Source organism: Sphaerodactylus townsendi, linkage group LG03, assembly GCF_021028975.2.
Source record: "Sphaerodactylus townsendi isolate TG3544 linkage group LG03, MPM_Stown_v2.3, whole genome shotgun sequence".
NCBI classification, from domain to species: domain Eukaryota; kingdom Metazoa; phylum Chordata; class Lepidosauria; order Squamata; family Sphaerodactylidae; genus Sphaerodactylus; species Sphaerodactylus townsendi.
In genome coordinates this window covers 41,153,095-41,167,744 of record NC_059427.1, presented here as the reverse complement: position 1 = coordinate 41,167,744, position 14,650 = coordinate 41,153,095, and the positions used below count along the sequence as shown (strand labels likewise).

The window sequence follows — 14,650 nt, the reverse complement described above, 5'->3', positions numbered from 1 at the left end:
TGTGTGCATGAAATGTCCTGCATGCGCACTGGAGTTAGTGGACTGGGCATTCCGCAAACTCTGATCCAGCAGAATTCTTGCTGGAATGAATGAAAGCTGCATGAGAAAACTATATGGCGGACTGCATCAAGGACACATCTGAATGTGATTTTATAAACACGCTGGATATGCAAAAGAGTAGAGCTGTCAAGAGAATGCAACTTTGATCTTCAGAGCACACTTCAGACGGTAGACTCTATTCCCTTGTGCTGAAGTCTTAAAACAGAAGAATTATTTAGAAGTGCATAGAGACACCCAGACGTACATATAATTTTTAATGGAAAAAGCTTTCTTAGAGAGGGATTCACTAGAACATTATTTATTAGATTTAGTTTTATGCCCTATAATCAAACAAGGTCATATAAACAGAGATAGTTTTATAATTAATTTATGAAACCAATCTATAGAGAATTACAGCTAACATGTACCTGTTAAAAGAAATACATATTCAGACATGGAAATCAGCATAACTATATTTCATTTTCAGTCTCAAAGACTCGTATCCTGATTAAAATGGTGCAAACCTAGAACAACATCAGTAGTTCAACTGGTGGAATTTCAGATTTTACCACGTTTAGAATCTTATTCTTTGCTATAGCAACTTCTGGTTTACATTACAATAGTGATAACAACTATATGAAATTACCATTAATTTGAAATGTTAGATTATAGGAAAAGCTAAATCAGTACATCAAAATAATTTTTTAAAAAAAAAACAAAACCAAACCTTTGCTTTGCATCATTAAAACACTGGCTTGATGATTTTATGCAGTTGATTTATACAAACTGAAAGCAAATTGCACTGAAATATATGTTGGATTTGTTTCAGATATCTGACCCAATATTTTATGTCAAAAGTGTTGGATTTAATCAAGACCATCCAAACTGCTTTAAATGGTGGAATGGAGAGTTTCATAGATAGAGATATGCTTACTTAGCCTTCCTCTCTGCCCCATCCTTCCCTCTCAATTGGTTTCTGTCACTGTGCTGGATACACCGAGCCATGCCCGACAACTGCCAATGTAAAGCATTCTCATGCCAAATATACAATTATCCAGCAGCTCACTCCTTTTTCTTCTATTTGGAGTTACTGGTGCAGCAAGTGTCTGATATGTGGAGCCACTAAATAACCTTATATGAGAAACAGGAGTGCATCACCACGTAAGCAACAGCCAGGTTGAGATCTGAGCCACACTGCAGTGTGAACCAGGCTGAGATCTGAGAGGAGTGGGTTGTCTGTAGAACACCTATAGATCCATTTCATGTACACAGGATGTGCTCTGGATGCCCTGAAGGACACACCATGACCGAAAGAGCTTTGCTAAACTTCTCTTGTAAAACTATACAATCAATTTGAGACCAATGTACCAAGAGCTCTGACCGTACAGCCATAGAACATTCCAAAAGAATATATCTTTGTTAACGATAATGTCATCAATAGCATTTTATAGCAGAGGGAAAAGAAATCAATATCTACATCATATGTTAACTTTAAAAAAGTCTATAAAACACTAAATATATAATAAAAATATGCATATAAGGACATATGTAAACTGCTTTGGTAACATCATATTACAGATGTTTTCAGTGCATTGCAGAGTTTCCAAGGAAACTTCAGACAAAGCTATATTTGCTTTGAGGAAGTACTGTATAATGCCATTCCTAGAGAAGCATAAAACATTTTCTTTCCAGTAGTAAGATGTACTTGAACAACAATATTACTTAGTACTGGGTGTCTTCAAAACAACTAGCTAAATGTTGCTTATATTATAAACAGGAAGTCCTTTAGATAATTTTTGTCATAAACTTGATCTAGCTGTGAGGGAAATCATTATTGTGCTGATGGCTGACAACGTGCAAGCATTTGAAGTAGAAGCGCCCGACCCTCTTGCATATGCATCTGTGAGAAGGGGGAAAAAACAAGATATTGTAGCTTTATATACATTTATTTGTGTGTTTATTAAAACATTTATATCCATCTTTCCTCTTTGTTCAAGGTGGTTTACAATAACCATTAAAACATTCCCATCTGAAAACCAAAGATAAAATAGCAAACCTTATGTCTCTCCCTGCCTGAAAAGATGCCTGCCGTTTAAACCTTCGCAAATGCCCTGGCAAACAGGTAGGCCTCGCAGCACCTCCTGAACATCTCCAGGGAAGCGTTCCCGCACCATGCCTCTGCAGGGAGCCCATTCCACAGAGCCAGAGCCATGATGAAAAAGGCCTGAGCACTAGTTGATGCCAGATGAGCCACCTCAAGTAGTGGGATAGCCAGCAGTTGGCTGTCTGGTGACCATAGCTGGTGTACAGAGATGAACAGAAAGGAGTTGGCCCTTCAAATATATGGGCTTAGAGCTTCAAAGGACAGCACCTTGAACTGAACTAAGAAACAGACTGGCAACCACTGTAGCTGGTTCAAAATGGGCAATATATGTCCCTGACAACAGTTGGGAGGCTCCAATTTGGACCAGTTGTTGTTTCTGGGTTATTTCCAAGGGCAGCCCCAATGAGGGTGTCTTGCACTAATCCAGTGATGGCGAACCTATGGCAAGGGTGCCAGAGGTGGCACTCAGAGCCCTCTCTGTGGGCACGCGCACCCAGAGTTCATCATGGGGGGGGGGAGAAAATCACCCCCCCACACACACACATCTAGGCTGTCCTGGGCACGATTCTTTACCTGGGAGTAAGCTCGGTTGCTGGCAATGAGGCTTGCTTTTGAGTAAACCCTCCTAGGGTCGTGATTCACCCAATTGAAGTGTGGCACGGTTGCTTCACCAAGCTTACTCCCGAGTAACGGGCACCTCAAAGCCAACCATATTGTCTAAACTAAAACCTCAGTATTCAGATTAAATTGCCGTGTTGGCACTTTGCAATAAATAAGTGAGTTTGGGGCTGCAATTTGGGCACTCAGTCTCAAAAAGGTTCGCCATCACTGCACTAATCCAATCACAAAGTTGCAGATGCAGAGTTTAGGTAATGAGAAAGTTGGCGAAGCTGATACATTTTACAGAACGTATTTCTGGCCACCATGCCAACTGTCAGAGTCGCACCTGGTATGCCCGGGGCCAGTGGTGGGATTCAGCCTATTCACACAAGTCTGGTAGAACTGGTAGCTAATTTTTTGTCTAGTTCAGAAAACTGGTTGTAATCCCACCACTGAGTCCTTTCAGAACCGGTTGTTAAATTATTTGAATCCCACTACTGCCCGGGGCCCATGTGCTTTGCACTTTTGATATATGTATCTGTTGCTGGTTTGATCTGGATTTATGGCTGCTTGTAACGTTTAGACAACTAGGCCTCCCCTGACATGCTGGTGCCATCTGTGCATGCATCTGTGCATGTATTTTTATCTGTAAATTTTGAAATTGCTGCTATAATGTATTTTAATGAATTTTAATGTTTTATTGCTCTATTGTATTTATGAGATCTTATATTGTATTTGTTCTATGTCTCATTGTACACCGCCCAGAGCCCTTCGGGGGTTGGACGGTCTATCAAGACCAATAAATAAAATAAAAATAAAATTATCTGACCCCTTGGCTAGGAGTCAGGCGGCTTCACATTGTTATCTGCTGCGGATAGCATAACCTTGGTGCTGGGTACCAACAGATTCAACAATTAGCAGACGTGCTGCTCTGAGAATACGGAAGGAGGGATTCTGAGGGGGATAAATGTGTAACCTGTCCATGAACGTGAACGTTCACAGTCCATGAACGTGAACAAGCAACATTCATGCCTCAAATTAACAAGGCTTCTTTACTGGAAAAAAATTGCTATACTACATTTTCCAGTAAAACGTCCTTAAAGTATGAGAAACAAGATCTCTTCTCTACATATTCCACCATGTGACATACAAACACAGAGCTACGGCACCAGCAAACTACCATATTCACTTAAGTGAAGGAATAAAGCACCACTTTTATGTTTATGCCGTCTGCAGAGCTCTTAAAACTATATGAATATTACACTGTAAGCTAGAAACCACTTATGGGGAGGACTCTTGTAGGCAGAATGGCATGTGGCAAGAGGAGCTGCATTTCATAGGAGGGACTAGGCAAAATCATTCTCCTTGCTCTTGCATTGAGCTGCTCAGCTAGCCTGAGCTTTTCAGCCATGGTTAGTACGTGGATGGGAGACACACAGGGAAGACTAGGAACATTATGCGGAGGAAGGCAGTGGCAAACCTCTTCTGTTTTTCTTTAGTCTGGAACACACTTGAATACCAGGAGGCTGAGCTCCCATCACTTTTGGAGGAACAAAAAAGAGTCAATTTCCCTTCATTACTTTGGGCTGGATCCCACCAGCTTTTTCACTAAGGCCGTTTCTGCATGGCTATGTTCGGGGGGTGCGTCAGCGTATACGACGCCGATGCACCCCTCCCGGGACTGTTCGCACAAACGGTCCCGGTAGGGGCGGGGAAGATGGCGCCGCGCTGCGCCATTGCCCGAATGCCTTACCCTCCCTCCGAACTTCTGGTGTGTTGCCCAGGCCAGGGGACACGCCCCCTGCCCTGAGCGACAGCTCTGGAGTTCCAGGGCAGGGGGGCGTGTCCCCAGGCCTGGGCGACGCGCCGGAAGGTCGGAGGGAAGGTAAGGCGTTCAGGAAAGGGGGGAATGGCGCCTTCCAGCTGCTGCCGTTCGCACGGCAGCGGTTGGAAGCCGCTGTTTTTGGAAAAACCTCGCCCAGGGAGCGAGGTTCAGAAACAATGACTTCCATTAAACTTCGGGGTTGCGGGGCTGCCCGACGTGCAAACTCCTCCCGGGGATTACTGTTTTGGCGTCCCTGGGTGGCTGCTCAATCCACCCATGTCGCGAGCAACTTTTGCCTCAAAAAATATGAAGTGGCAAAGCTGGAAGATCACTCTGTAAGAACTCTTTGACAACTAGATGCTTCAGTGGACTGCGGATTTTTCACCCCACACAAGCTAGAATTCTAAACCCAGGTCTACATTTTCAGCTTGTGGGGAGTAAAGAAATTTCAGTAGACCAAAGCACCCACACTTGAACTTCATAGTGATCTGGAGCTTGGGAATTCTCTTTGCAAAAAGAGGGTGGTGGGGGCAGGAGTGAAAGACATAGGCATGTACAGGATCTAGCTGGAGTTAATTGGAATCTGTTATGAGGTCCAAATGCTGTCATCCACAAATAGCCATATGAACATAAGAAAATATTAGCCTTACTTGATATCTTTGGAATTCGGATTTGCTCACTGCTATTTCCATCTCCTCCATCACTAAATGGCTTTATTTCTACGATGTAATCTTCATCAAAAGGCAGCGAAAGCTCCACAGATGTTTTGTTTGTTTCTATAACAGATGTGCTGCTTTGTCTGTTCCATCTGTATAAAACCTACAACAGGTTGCAAGGACAGAGAAAGAAGCAAAGAGAGACAATCACTGAACTCATTATTAGTGTCAGAACTAATAGGTTTCTCAGTTAAACTACTTCCTTGATTTGCCTTCAGCATTTCTGAAAGATCAGGGAATTTAATTTGTTTAAAATATAAATCCTGACACTAAATCTCATGTGCCAAATGGGGGGCGGAGAGAGGGAAAGAGATAAAAAGAAGAAAAGACTAAGCTGAATAACCATGGAAATGACCTCTGTTTCTAACGCTATAATAATAATAGAATGGCCCTAACATTGCCACCCTGTGTCCTGACATTCCAGAAGCTATATGACTCTTGGTTCGCTGTACCTAAGCAGTGTATTAAATTAGGAGAAACTGCACATATTTATTTTCCTTTTTTACAAGCTTTTCCTCTAAGGATTAAACAAGATAAAATGAAGATCACAAACCCTGATCCATCTGTGAAAGCCACATTACAGCTGCACATGATCCTGACTCCAATTCAGGACATTGAGAAGGGCAAAGAGGATTTAACCTTCTATCTCATTTCCACTAATTGAAGCCATCCCCTGTGCCATTATATGTACCCTTTAAAGGACAGGCAACTGCCCTTTCTTTAAAAGAACAACTAGTGTGGGTTCATTTTGGTTTGGTGAATTGTGCAGGTATGTTCTGAAAGAGGATCCCCGTGCAGCTACAATTTCACTCTAAAAGAGAAATGTACATCTGTGATCTCCATCTTGTCTCATTTGACCCACATTCTCATTGCCTTTGTGAAAACAGAAGTTCAGACCGTTTTACCACCCCCGGCTTCAAAACCCTTGTGGTTATTTCACCATTATTTTTTTTAAAAAACCCTCATTTTGAAAAGGCATAATTCTCATCCTTTCCAGTTGAGTTCTGATTTGAGCTTTGAATCTCATGTGATAACCCACAAAGTGCACTGTTACAAGGACAGTGTTTTTGTTACTGTAGCACTGGTGGTGCAGCTGCCCTGTGCAGGGAATAGGTTCAGAGACAGCAACATAACACAGAAAAATTTAGCACAATACTGTTCCTGGAACAGGGCTGTCCCTTCCCCTCCAGTCACAATTGCAACCATGAAACATCAATATAATATAACAAGAGCATAAGTAACACATTTTCCAGGATGCCAACTAGCATTTTGATCTAGTATACTTCTGTTATATTTTGCCTAACTTGGGACTTGTTCTTCAGAGAACCACTAGTTGTTTGTGCTTAGATCTGAATGATGCTGTGATGCCATTGCAGTCATGGGGTGGGTGAGGGATGTAATATTCCAGGTATATTAGATCATTAACCTGACCCTTTACACATTTAGAGAGAAGCAATGCCAACAGCTTTAACAGAATTTATGGCCAAGTACCAGTACTTAGGACTGCAACCAGTGGTGGGATTCAGCGGTTCGCACCACTTTGGCAGAACTGGTTGCTAAAATGGTGCTTGTAAACAACCAGTTGTTAAATTATTTGAATCCCACCACCGGAACTGGTTGTTAAATTATTTGAATCCCACCAATGACTGCAACCTAAGTACACTACAGTGATATTGATTAATCAGGTGATTACTGAATTCAAGACAGTGGTTCTGTTCAATGTTATACAATGACAAATAAGTAGATGTTTTTCCCTGCCTATGAATGAATTACCTACTTTATATCCTTTCACTTCGGATTCATTGTTCTGTGCTTTTACTTGATCCCAGTTCAGGATAATCTTGGAGTCTGATGAATTCCAGATGATGTTTCCAGGGGGTTGACTGGGTGCTACATTCAAAACACAGGAAGCTGAATATTATGAGGTTGCATCACTTTCCTTATTCTACAGCTAACATTGCCTCTAACTGGATAGTGTTTTGGGAGCTGTGAACTGCTCTGTTTGGAAAATTAATAGGCTGTTGTACAAACATGTGTTTAGTAACAGATTTGATATGACACACATGAATACTGTAATCCACAGGTGTCAAACTCACGGCCCTCCAGATGTTATGGGCTACAGTTCCCATCATCCCCTGCCAGCATCATGCTGGCAGGGGATGATGGGAACTGTTCACAAAACTATCTGGAGAAACGGTAGCCGGTTATTAATTACCTGTGTTCACTATGAATCAGATGGTAATTCGCTGTACTGGCGACTAGTAGATAAAGGCCCTACTCTGAAATAAAAAGTAAACATTTCTCTTTCTTGGCCGACTACATTTTCCATTTGCTCTCTCTTGATTAGTGAGATGAAGAATCCCAAACATTAACTCACATCAATTTGCTTGGGGGGGAAAAAAAAGAAAGGAATGGGATATCCCCAAACTGGAATGCTGATTCTGAATCTATATCTACCAAAGCTATCCCTTTACCAACACGCTATGTAGAATGTGGAGAATTTGATCAGCAAATCTGAATGATCAGGTTCAGATTTAACAATTCCATTTTATGCATATCATGACTCAATCATCCATAGTTGTGACATACCCAGAATTAATCAAAGATACCTTGAGAACCTTTGGGTGGGAAAAGTAAACGCAAATAAATTGGTGCTGGCCTTCTCCTACCGGCAAATCACACCATTAAAGCAACATACGATAACACATAGTGACCGAAATGCCTCCTATGCACCTGATCCATCTGATTCAACAATACATAGATCCATCTTTGTTTTCTTTCTTTTTTTAAATTTGGTATTCAGAAAACTTCTCTTTCCAAAATTAATATGTTGTCATTTTACAATTTATAGTGGAAAATAATACCAAATGGGTAGTTAGTCTCATTTTAATACATTATATTTCAAATTTGTTTTCTTAACTGACACTCACGTGGCTTTTTCGTAGTTACATTGACTATAGCACTGGAAGGCCCCATCCCTGCCGTATTGTAAGCCTTGACAGCCAAGTGATATAAAGTATTTCCCTTCAGGTGGCCGATTTTTGCAAAAGTTTGGTTGGTCATGGTTCTTATTCTTCCAGCTTGCTCTTCCTTATCTTCATTCTTCCAATATCTAACCTGCACGAATAAAATGTACATTTTCTCTTTGAGCTTGGTATAACTTAATGCTACATTCTTTACATTTCAGAACAGCTAAAAAAAATCCCAGGATTACACCTTGCGCACATCCACAGTGTTACATGTGCTATTGAAATAATAGTCATATTTCCCTACTCTCATTCAGTTAACCACCCCACTCTCACCGACCAATATGTGAATGAACATTAACTTTAAGAATTTACTTATTAACTGTATTTTTAAATACCCTGATGAAGTTTTATATCAGCAAAAATGCAATTGCACTCTTGAGATACATAAAAACAGAGAACAAAATACTGTACAAAAATGGTATTTAGTTCTGCCCTGTGGCTGCTCATTCTATATTACTATGAAAAAAAAACCTCCAAACAAATAAACACAACCCCCTTGTAGTTCAGGCATTTTGCAGGATTCTAGTCTTGCATGACCGTGTTCCCCTTGCAGAACAATACTTTAAGAATCACACTTTCTAAAGCTTACTGATACCGATTGGATTAGCATATGTTTTTCTGAGTAATAAGAAAAGCACTTTTCAGTAATGAATCTGAAAAAGGATTCTTTGGGCATCTTATAATGCTTTAGAATTGATGCCCTGAATATTCTCTATGGGGCAGTTAGGTGCTTGAAGAGGACTGCTTGTTTCATGGTGATGCTCCTACCTCATAGCCCTGTATCCTTCCTTTGCTCTGGGACTCAAGCAGCAAGGACCAAAACACTTCTACTTCTGAAGATGAAAGGCTTCTAGCAATGATGCTGGTTGGAGCTCTGCTGGGTTCTACAGAGGAGAAGCGGTGGTTAGTTGTAGATTCACTTTTATAATCATAGTTCCTCATTGAGGTAACTGTCCTTTGCAGTTCAGTTGACTATACCCAAACCTTAAGGCCTTTTCTTGCTGTATAATTAGAGACGAGTGATGGTTTTTAAGATGAAAACTGCGAAGATTGTGCTCTGTAAGTGGACCAAGTCCCTCTTTTTTGATGTAGTATCAGTTCAAGATAATTCACAAAAAAAGATGCCAATGTCAAATTGATTTAATTGCACTTTGAATTGATACACTGAGAAACAAAGGACCCATTTGCTGTCAGAGGATATTTCATAGTGCAATCCAAAGAACCCTTTTAAGTTCATTGACTTCAGTTGACTTGGGCAGCAATTCAACGAACAGTTTCCTGGGACTAAGCACCAGTGGCTACAATGGGAGTCACTTTTGAATAGGTTCAGATTGCTCCATTAGAGGGCCATAACACTGCTATGGATTGTACTGTAAATTTCAGTGCACAAACACACATCTATTCAATGGCAGGATAAAACTGCATTTTTTACCATTACAGTATCTAAGAAGAGAGAGAGAGATCTATGTATCTAATTTCCAAGTCTGATTCCTGCTGTAGATACTTAAAATCCACAGATAGGAGGCACACTGGCCTCCAAAAGGTTTTTCTGCAAACTTCAAGAACCCGCTAGGACTGTAGAAGAATCTGAAAATTTTAAAAAATATTTGGGGGGGGGGGGGTTAAGTGTCCTCAATTTGAAAAAAATAGCATTGTCTACTCGCTGGGTCTGGGTTGGCAGCAGCAATGGGAAGGAAGCCACAGTGGGTTCTACAGCAGACTCTGGGAGCTTCACTTGGCCTGGGTCATGTGCAGTGGAAGTGGCAGTGATTGGGGGGGGGGGGGAGCTGAAGCCAGGGGATTTTCCTCCTTCAAGTTTCGCAGCTCCCACTTGCTTAAGCATAATAACAAACATGCTATTAAACAAATATGCATCTCTTCACAATGCGGTATAATTAAACATCAAATGGGGAAAAACACACTTCAAATATCCTGAAGTGTTATCTTGGGGGGAAAAAATGTCACAAAGGCCCCTTCCGCACATGCAAAATAATGCGTTTTCAAACCACTTTCACAACTGTTTGCAAGTGGATTTTGCCATTCCGCACAGCTTCAAAGAGCATTGAAAGCAGTTTGAAAGTGCATTATTCTGCATGTGCGGAATGAGCCAAAGAGTTTAAAATTACATATTCCTTAAAAGAAAGACCTCACATTTCAGATTAATGGCAATTCATTAATTAATGTCCTCCTCCTGAGCAATGTTCAGTTATTGCAGAAACAATACCATCCTAAGCAATGCTCAGTTAAGGGCTGTCAACAGATTGGATTCTGAAAGTGGGAACATGCAGCTTATTATATATCACATCAACAGAATCCCAGGAATCACCACAGTTGCGATTACCTTCGTCTGCTGAATAGACAATTGTGACTGGACTGAAAGAACCTTCGCCCTTGTTGTTGTACACACCCACTCTGACTTCATACGGGGAAAATGGCGGTAAACTTTCATTTCTGAAGATGTATTTGGAGGCGTCAGGAGAAGCCACGACAGTCTGCATCCAACTTACAGTACCAACTGGACGGAAGGCTACGACGTAACCAAACCCACCTCCATTTTGTAACTCTTCAGGAACTGTCTATCATGGGGAGAGAAGAAGCAAAATCCCAGAAACAGCGTGATGTATAGATTTTCAAAGAAGCTCAGTATAGCTTAAGCCCCCCCCCCCCCAATAATAGGCTCACACTGTGTAATTTGGAAGCATAATGCCTCGCGAAAGAAATACGCATTCCACTGGAAAGCCCTTGTATGTTTCAGTACCAATTTGTTTCAGAACTTTCACATGCTTTTTATAGCCTCTTTATAGTCTGTTTTCTCCCCTGAAAGCATCTAATACGAAACTGTGCAAGTCAGATAAAGAACCAAGTGCAGCTTAACATAATGCATGGCTAGCAATCAGGCATCTAAATGCCATCTGCAAGGCAGTTCCTAAGGTTTGAAAGAATCCAATAAATGTATAGATTAGAATCCATCCCCCCACCACTTATTTAATGCCCCCTCCTTTCTCTGAAGCAAAAACTTTAGGCACCCATCCATTCCAAGCCAGCTCCTAACACCTCTTTTGGGATATAGCGACAGCTCAGCGTACAATGAGATTCAGATCTTTGGATTACAAGGACTTGCTGTGACTTTTACCAGTATCCTGTTCTATTCCCCTGTGTGCTGTTTTCATTTTACTAGACACGGTAAGTAGCTAGTCTTGAAGCAAAGGGCATGACCTACTTTAAATATGCTATGAACTCCAATATGACAAGGAGTTTGCATGGAAGTGCAATTCAGACTAGCAGGCAAATGCTGCCTGATGCCAAAAAACAGTCACATCACATTCATGTCACTGGTGCCGACGCTGCAATTATCTCATCTTGAATATTTTTGAGTCTCGGCAAAGAAGCTGAAAATCCTCATTGCAGGGAATGCCCTGAAACAGATAGCCACTTAAGCACGTCCTTCAGTCCTATGGAAGCCAAGCAGATTAGCATACGTGGAAATGGTTTTGGACTTGTGTGTTTCTAAAATAGAACAACAATGTGGCTAGCCTACTCATTATAGATTTTTTTTTAAAAAAACTTTCACAACTTGGATCACTGTAAAAATGACTTCTTATGTTTCTTGCAAATTATGGTTTAAAATTATGGATGATGTTTTCAGCACCTAGCTCATTTTTAGGCACTTCTTTTATTTTTAGCAGGGAAAGCAAGGCATTAATGCAATTAGTCACAGGACGGATGGAAACTCAGCACACTGGGCAATGAGGCGAGTACTGAAAAACAGAACACTGCCCCAGTTTTGTGTTCCGTCAGGCAATGGTGAATGTAATGAAATGTGTCCCAACAGCACTAGTGAGAAACACATTTACATTATTGCAATTTCACAGTGAAGCTTTTGGGATCAACAGAGGATTGCTTTTGCTACCTGTGGATAAAAAGAGCAAAATAGTAGGATCTAAAGAGGTATAGCTAACAGGCAACAATAATGAAAAGGTAAAGGTAATCCCCTGACCCATGGGGTAATGTCACATCACAACATTTACTGGGCAGACTACGTTTGCCATTGTCTTCCCCACTGTCATTGTCTTCTCCAGTCATTTACACTTTGTCCCCAGCAAGCTGGGTATTCATTTTACTGTCCTCAAAAGGCGGAAGGCCCGGTCAACCTTGAGCCGGATTGAACTCAGGTTGTGAGCAGAGCTTGGACTGCAGTAGTGCAGCTTACCACTCTGCTCCACAGGGTTCTAAGCAATAAGAAGCCCGGGTATAAATTATTGGCTTGTGGACAGAGAACTTCCCCTAGCTTTGTAAGATAATTTCAGGAAGTACACAATACGCACACACTCCTGCCTCAGCTGGGCAGAGAGGCCCTAAGTTGCTCACCATTCCGTAAAGGTTTAAAAAATCACCCTGTCAAGCTACAAACAGAAGAAGAAGAGTTTGGATTTATATCCCACCTTTCTCTCCTGTAAGGAGACTCAAAATGGCTTAGCAGCTCCTTTCCCTTCCTCTCCCCACAACAGACATTTTGTGAGGTAAGTGGGGCTGTTGTAACTAAATAGGAGTTGCAACTAGAACAAAACCATCTATGCATGCATATACACATGCAAAATACCTTGCTTTATATTACAATGCAGAACTTCTTTGGGGGAAAATGGTGTTTGTCTTGAAAGGTAAGCTTGCATACTAAGTTTGAATGTGCATTTGTATTTCCAACTAGGTGGCCACACATTGTATTGACATCACTAATGATAACGATATGTTCTCCTTCACTTCTGACATCCCCCCTGCAACTCATTATATCCTTCTACTCCTCTCTGCTTTTAGTCAGTGCTGCAGTCCATTTAAATTTGGAATTCACAGTGATTACAGTTATTCTCTGAGATGTAAGATGACGCAGTGTCTTGATGCTACTTGATGCTCATGGTCAATTTGATACTAACAGTCCAACCCAAAGTAGTGGTAGGGTGGAGCAGCATACGTAGAGCAGCATATGGGGATGGTGCGGCCGCTCTGCCTCCAAAGAGGTAATCAATAGTGCAGGAACCAGGGTAGATGGAGGAACTCGTTTCTCCCACAGGGAAGCCCATAGCATAGAATTACTTAGATCACCTTTTTGGTGGCGTAAGTCTACACTGCTGGTAGGGGACATTCTGGGTGTGCGCCACAGTGGGGGTGTGGAGGGGGCGTGGGGTGGGGGCGGGCGGCACTGTGGCAGTGGTGCAAGGCACGCGTGTGCCCCGGGTGCAGTTCCCCCTCGCTCCACACCTGCCCTGGAATGCCATTGCAGGCATTTGTGGTGGTGGCCAGCTGCTGCAGGACCCACCCTCTGGGTTTGGGCACTGAGGTAAGTCCCTTGGCTCCGGCATCCATGCCACTTTATGGCACTAGTAGCAAAGACCCTGGTGCAACACTTTTGCTGCTCCTAGTGTGGCTTCAGCCTCCCTCCCCTTTGGATTGCACAGTTAAATAGATACATCCATTTCCCCCTGAAATCATAGGTTACTTACTTCCCATGTTATGACCAGTTCAGATTTAGTTCCACCGCCTCCACTGACATTAGCTGGGGTGACCTCAGGAACTGTATAAGGGAAGCCCAATATACCAGTGAGTATTCAGAAACAGGAACAGCTTCACTTTCTTTTGAACTGATTTTTCAGCTTATTTTTATACAGACAACTATTTGATGACTTTGAACTTATAAATACAAGAATATATTCATTGATGGCAAAGAAAAGAGGAACACTGAGTTTTCTGAGCAGATGGAAAGTATTTGGGTAAGAGAGCTTGTTATATTACCAGATGCTGTTAGGTACTATCAGTTTTTCATCTTTTACTGATATTTGTTTGCTGTTATAATTTTGTGTATTTGCAATTTAAAAAAAACAATCTTGATATTAATTTCCCGGTCACCAAACCTCAAAACAAAGCAATCTGTCTTCCTCTGGAAACATAGTTTAAAAATGAGGAGAAAAAAATCTGAAACATTTTGATATCATATCTTGTACGGCAAAACATATCTATTAATCAGAATTAATAAAATTCCCTAATTTTAATTAAGATTAGCAGACAAAAATAATTTATGGATAAATCCATAAGATAGGTGGATAAATAATAAAAGTATATCATATATAATTTTGCAAATGAGGTGGCGACAAAGGATATTTATAAACCAATTACCCTAAGAAAATCGTTTTAAAAATAATTTATTCTGTAATATGCTGCATTTATTTGTCTGCGTGAAACTGATTGCTATAAATTTAGGGCTATAATTTTATTAAATATTTTGAACTATAAATTTGAATTAATAGTGGCCAATCTGAAGAATATTTCCTGGATACTTTATGGCTTA

General features: G+C 41.2%; 1 protein-coding gene across 6 annotated transcripts in view; it reads right to left on the bottom strand.

Annotated features, from left to right (window-relative positions):
- Window positions 1-749: 749 nt before the first annotated feature.
- Window positions 750-14,650, bottom strand: part of LOC125428294 (contactin-4) — a 679,975-nt gene continuing 666,074 nt past the window's right edge. For all 6 annotated transcript variants that reach the window (XM_048488126.1, XM_048488125.1, XM_048488131.1 and 3 more), the window contains 7 exons: window positions 13,809-13,879; window positions 10,655-10,889; window positions 9,082-9,197; window positions 8,215-8,401; window positions 7,062-7,174; window positions 5,219-5,387; window positions 750-1,939 (listed from right to left, as the gene is read on the bottom strand). In XM_048488126.1, the coding sequence (XP_048344083.1) occupies window positions 1,839-1,939; window positions 5,219-5,387; window positions 7,062-7,174; window positions 8,215-8,401; window positions 9,082-9,197; window positions 10,655-10,889; window positions 13,809-13,879 (992 nt within the window). In that variant the 3' untranslated portion in view covers window positions 750-1,838. The remainder of the gene's footprint in view (window positions 1,940-5,218; window positions 5,388-7,061; window positions 7,175-8,214; window positions 8,402-9,081; window positions 9,198-10,654; window positions 10,890-13,808; window positions 13,880-14,650) is intronic.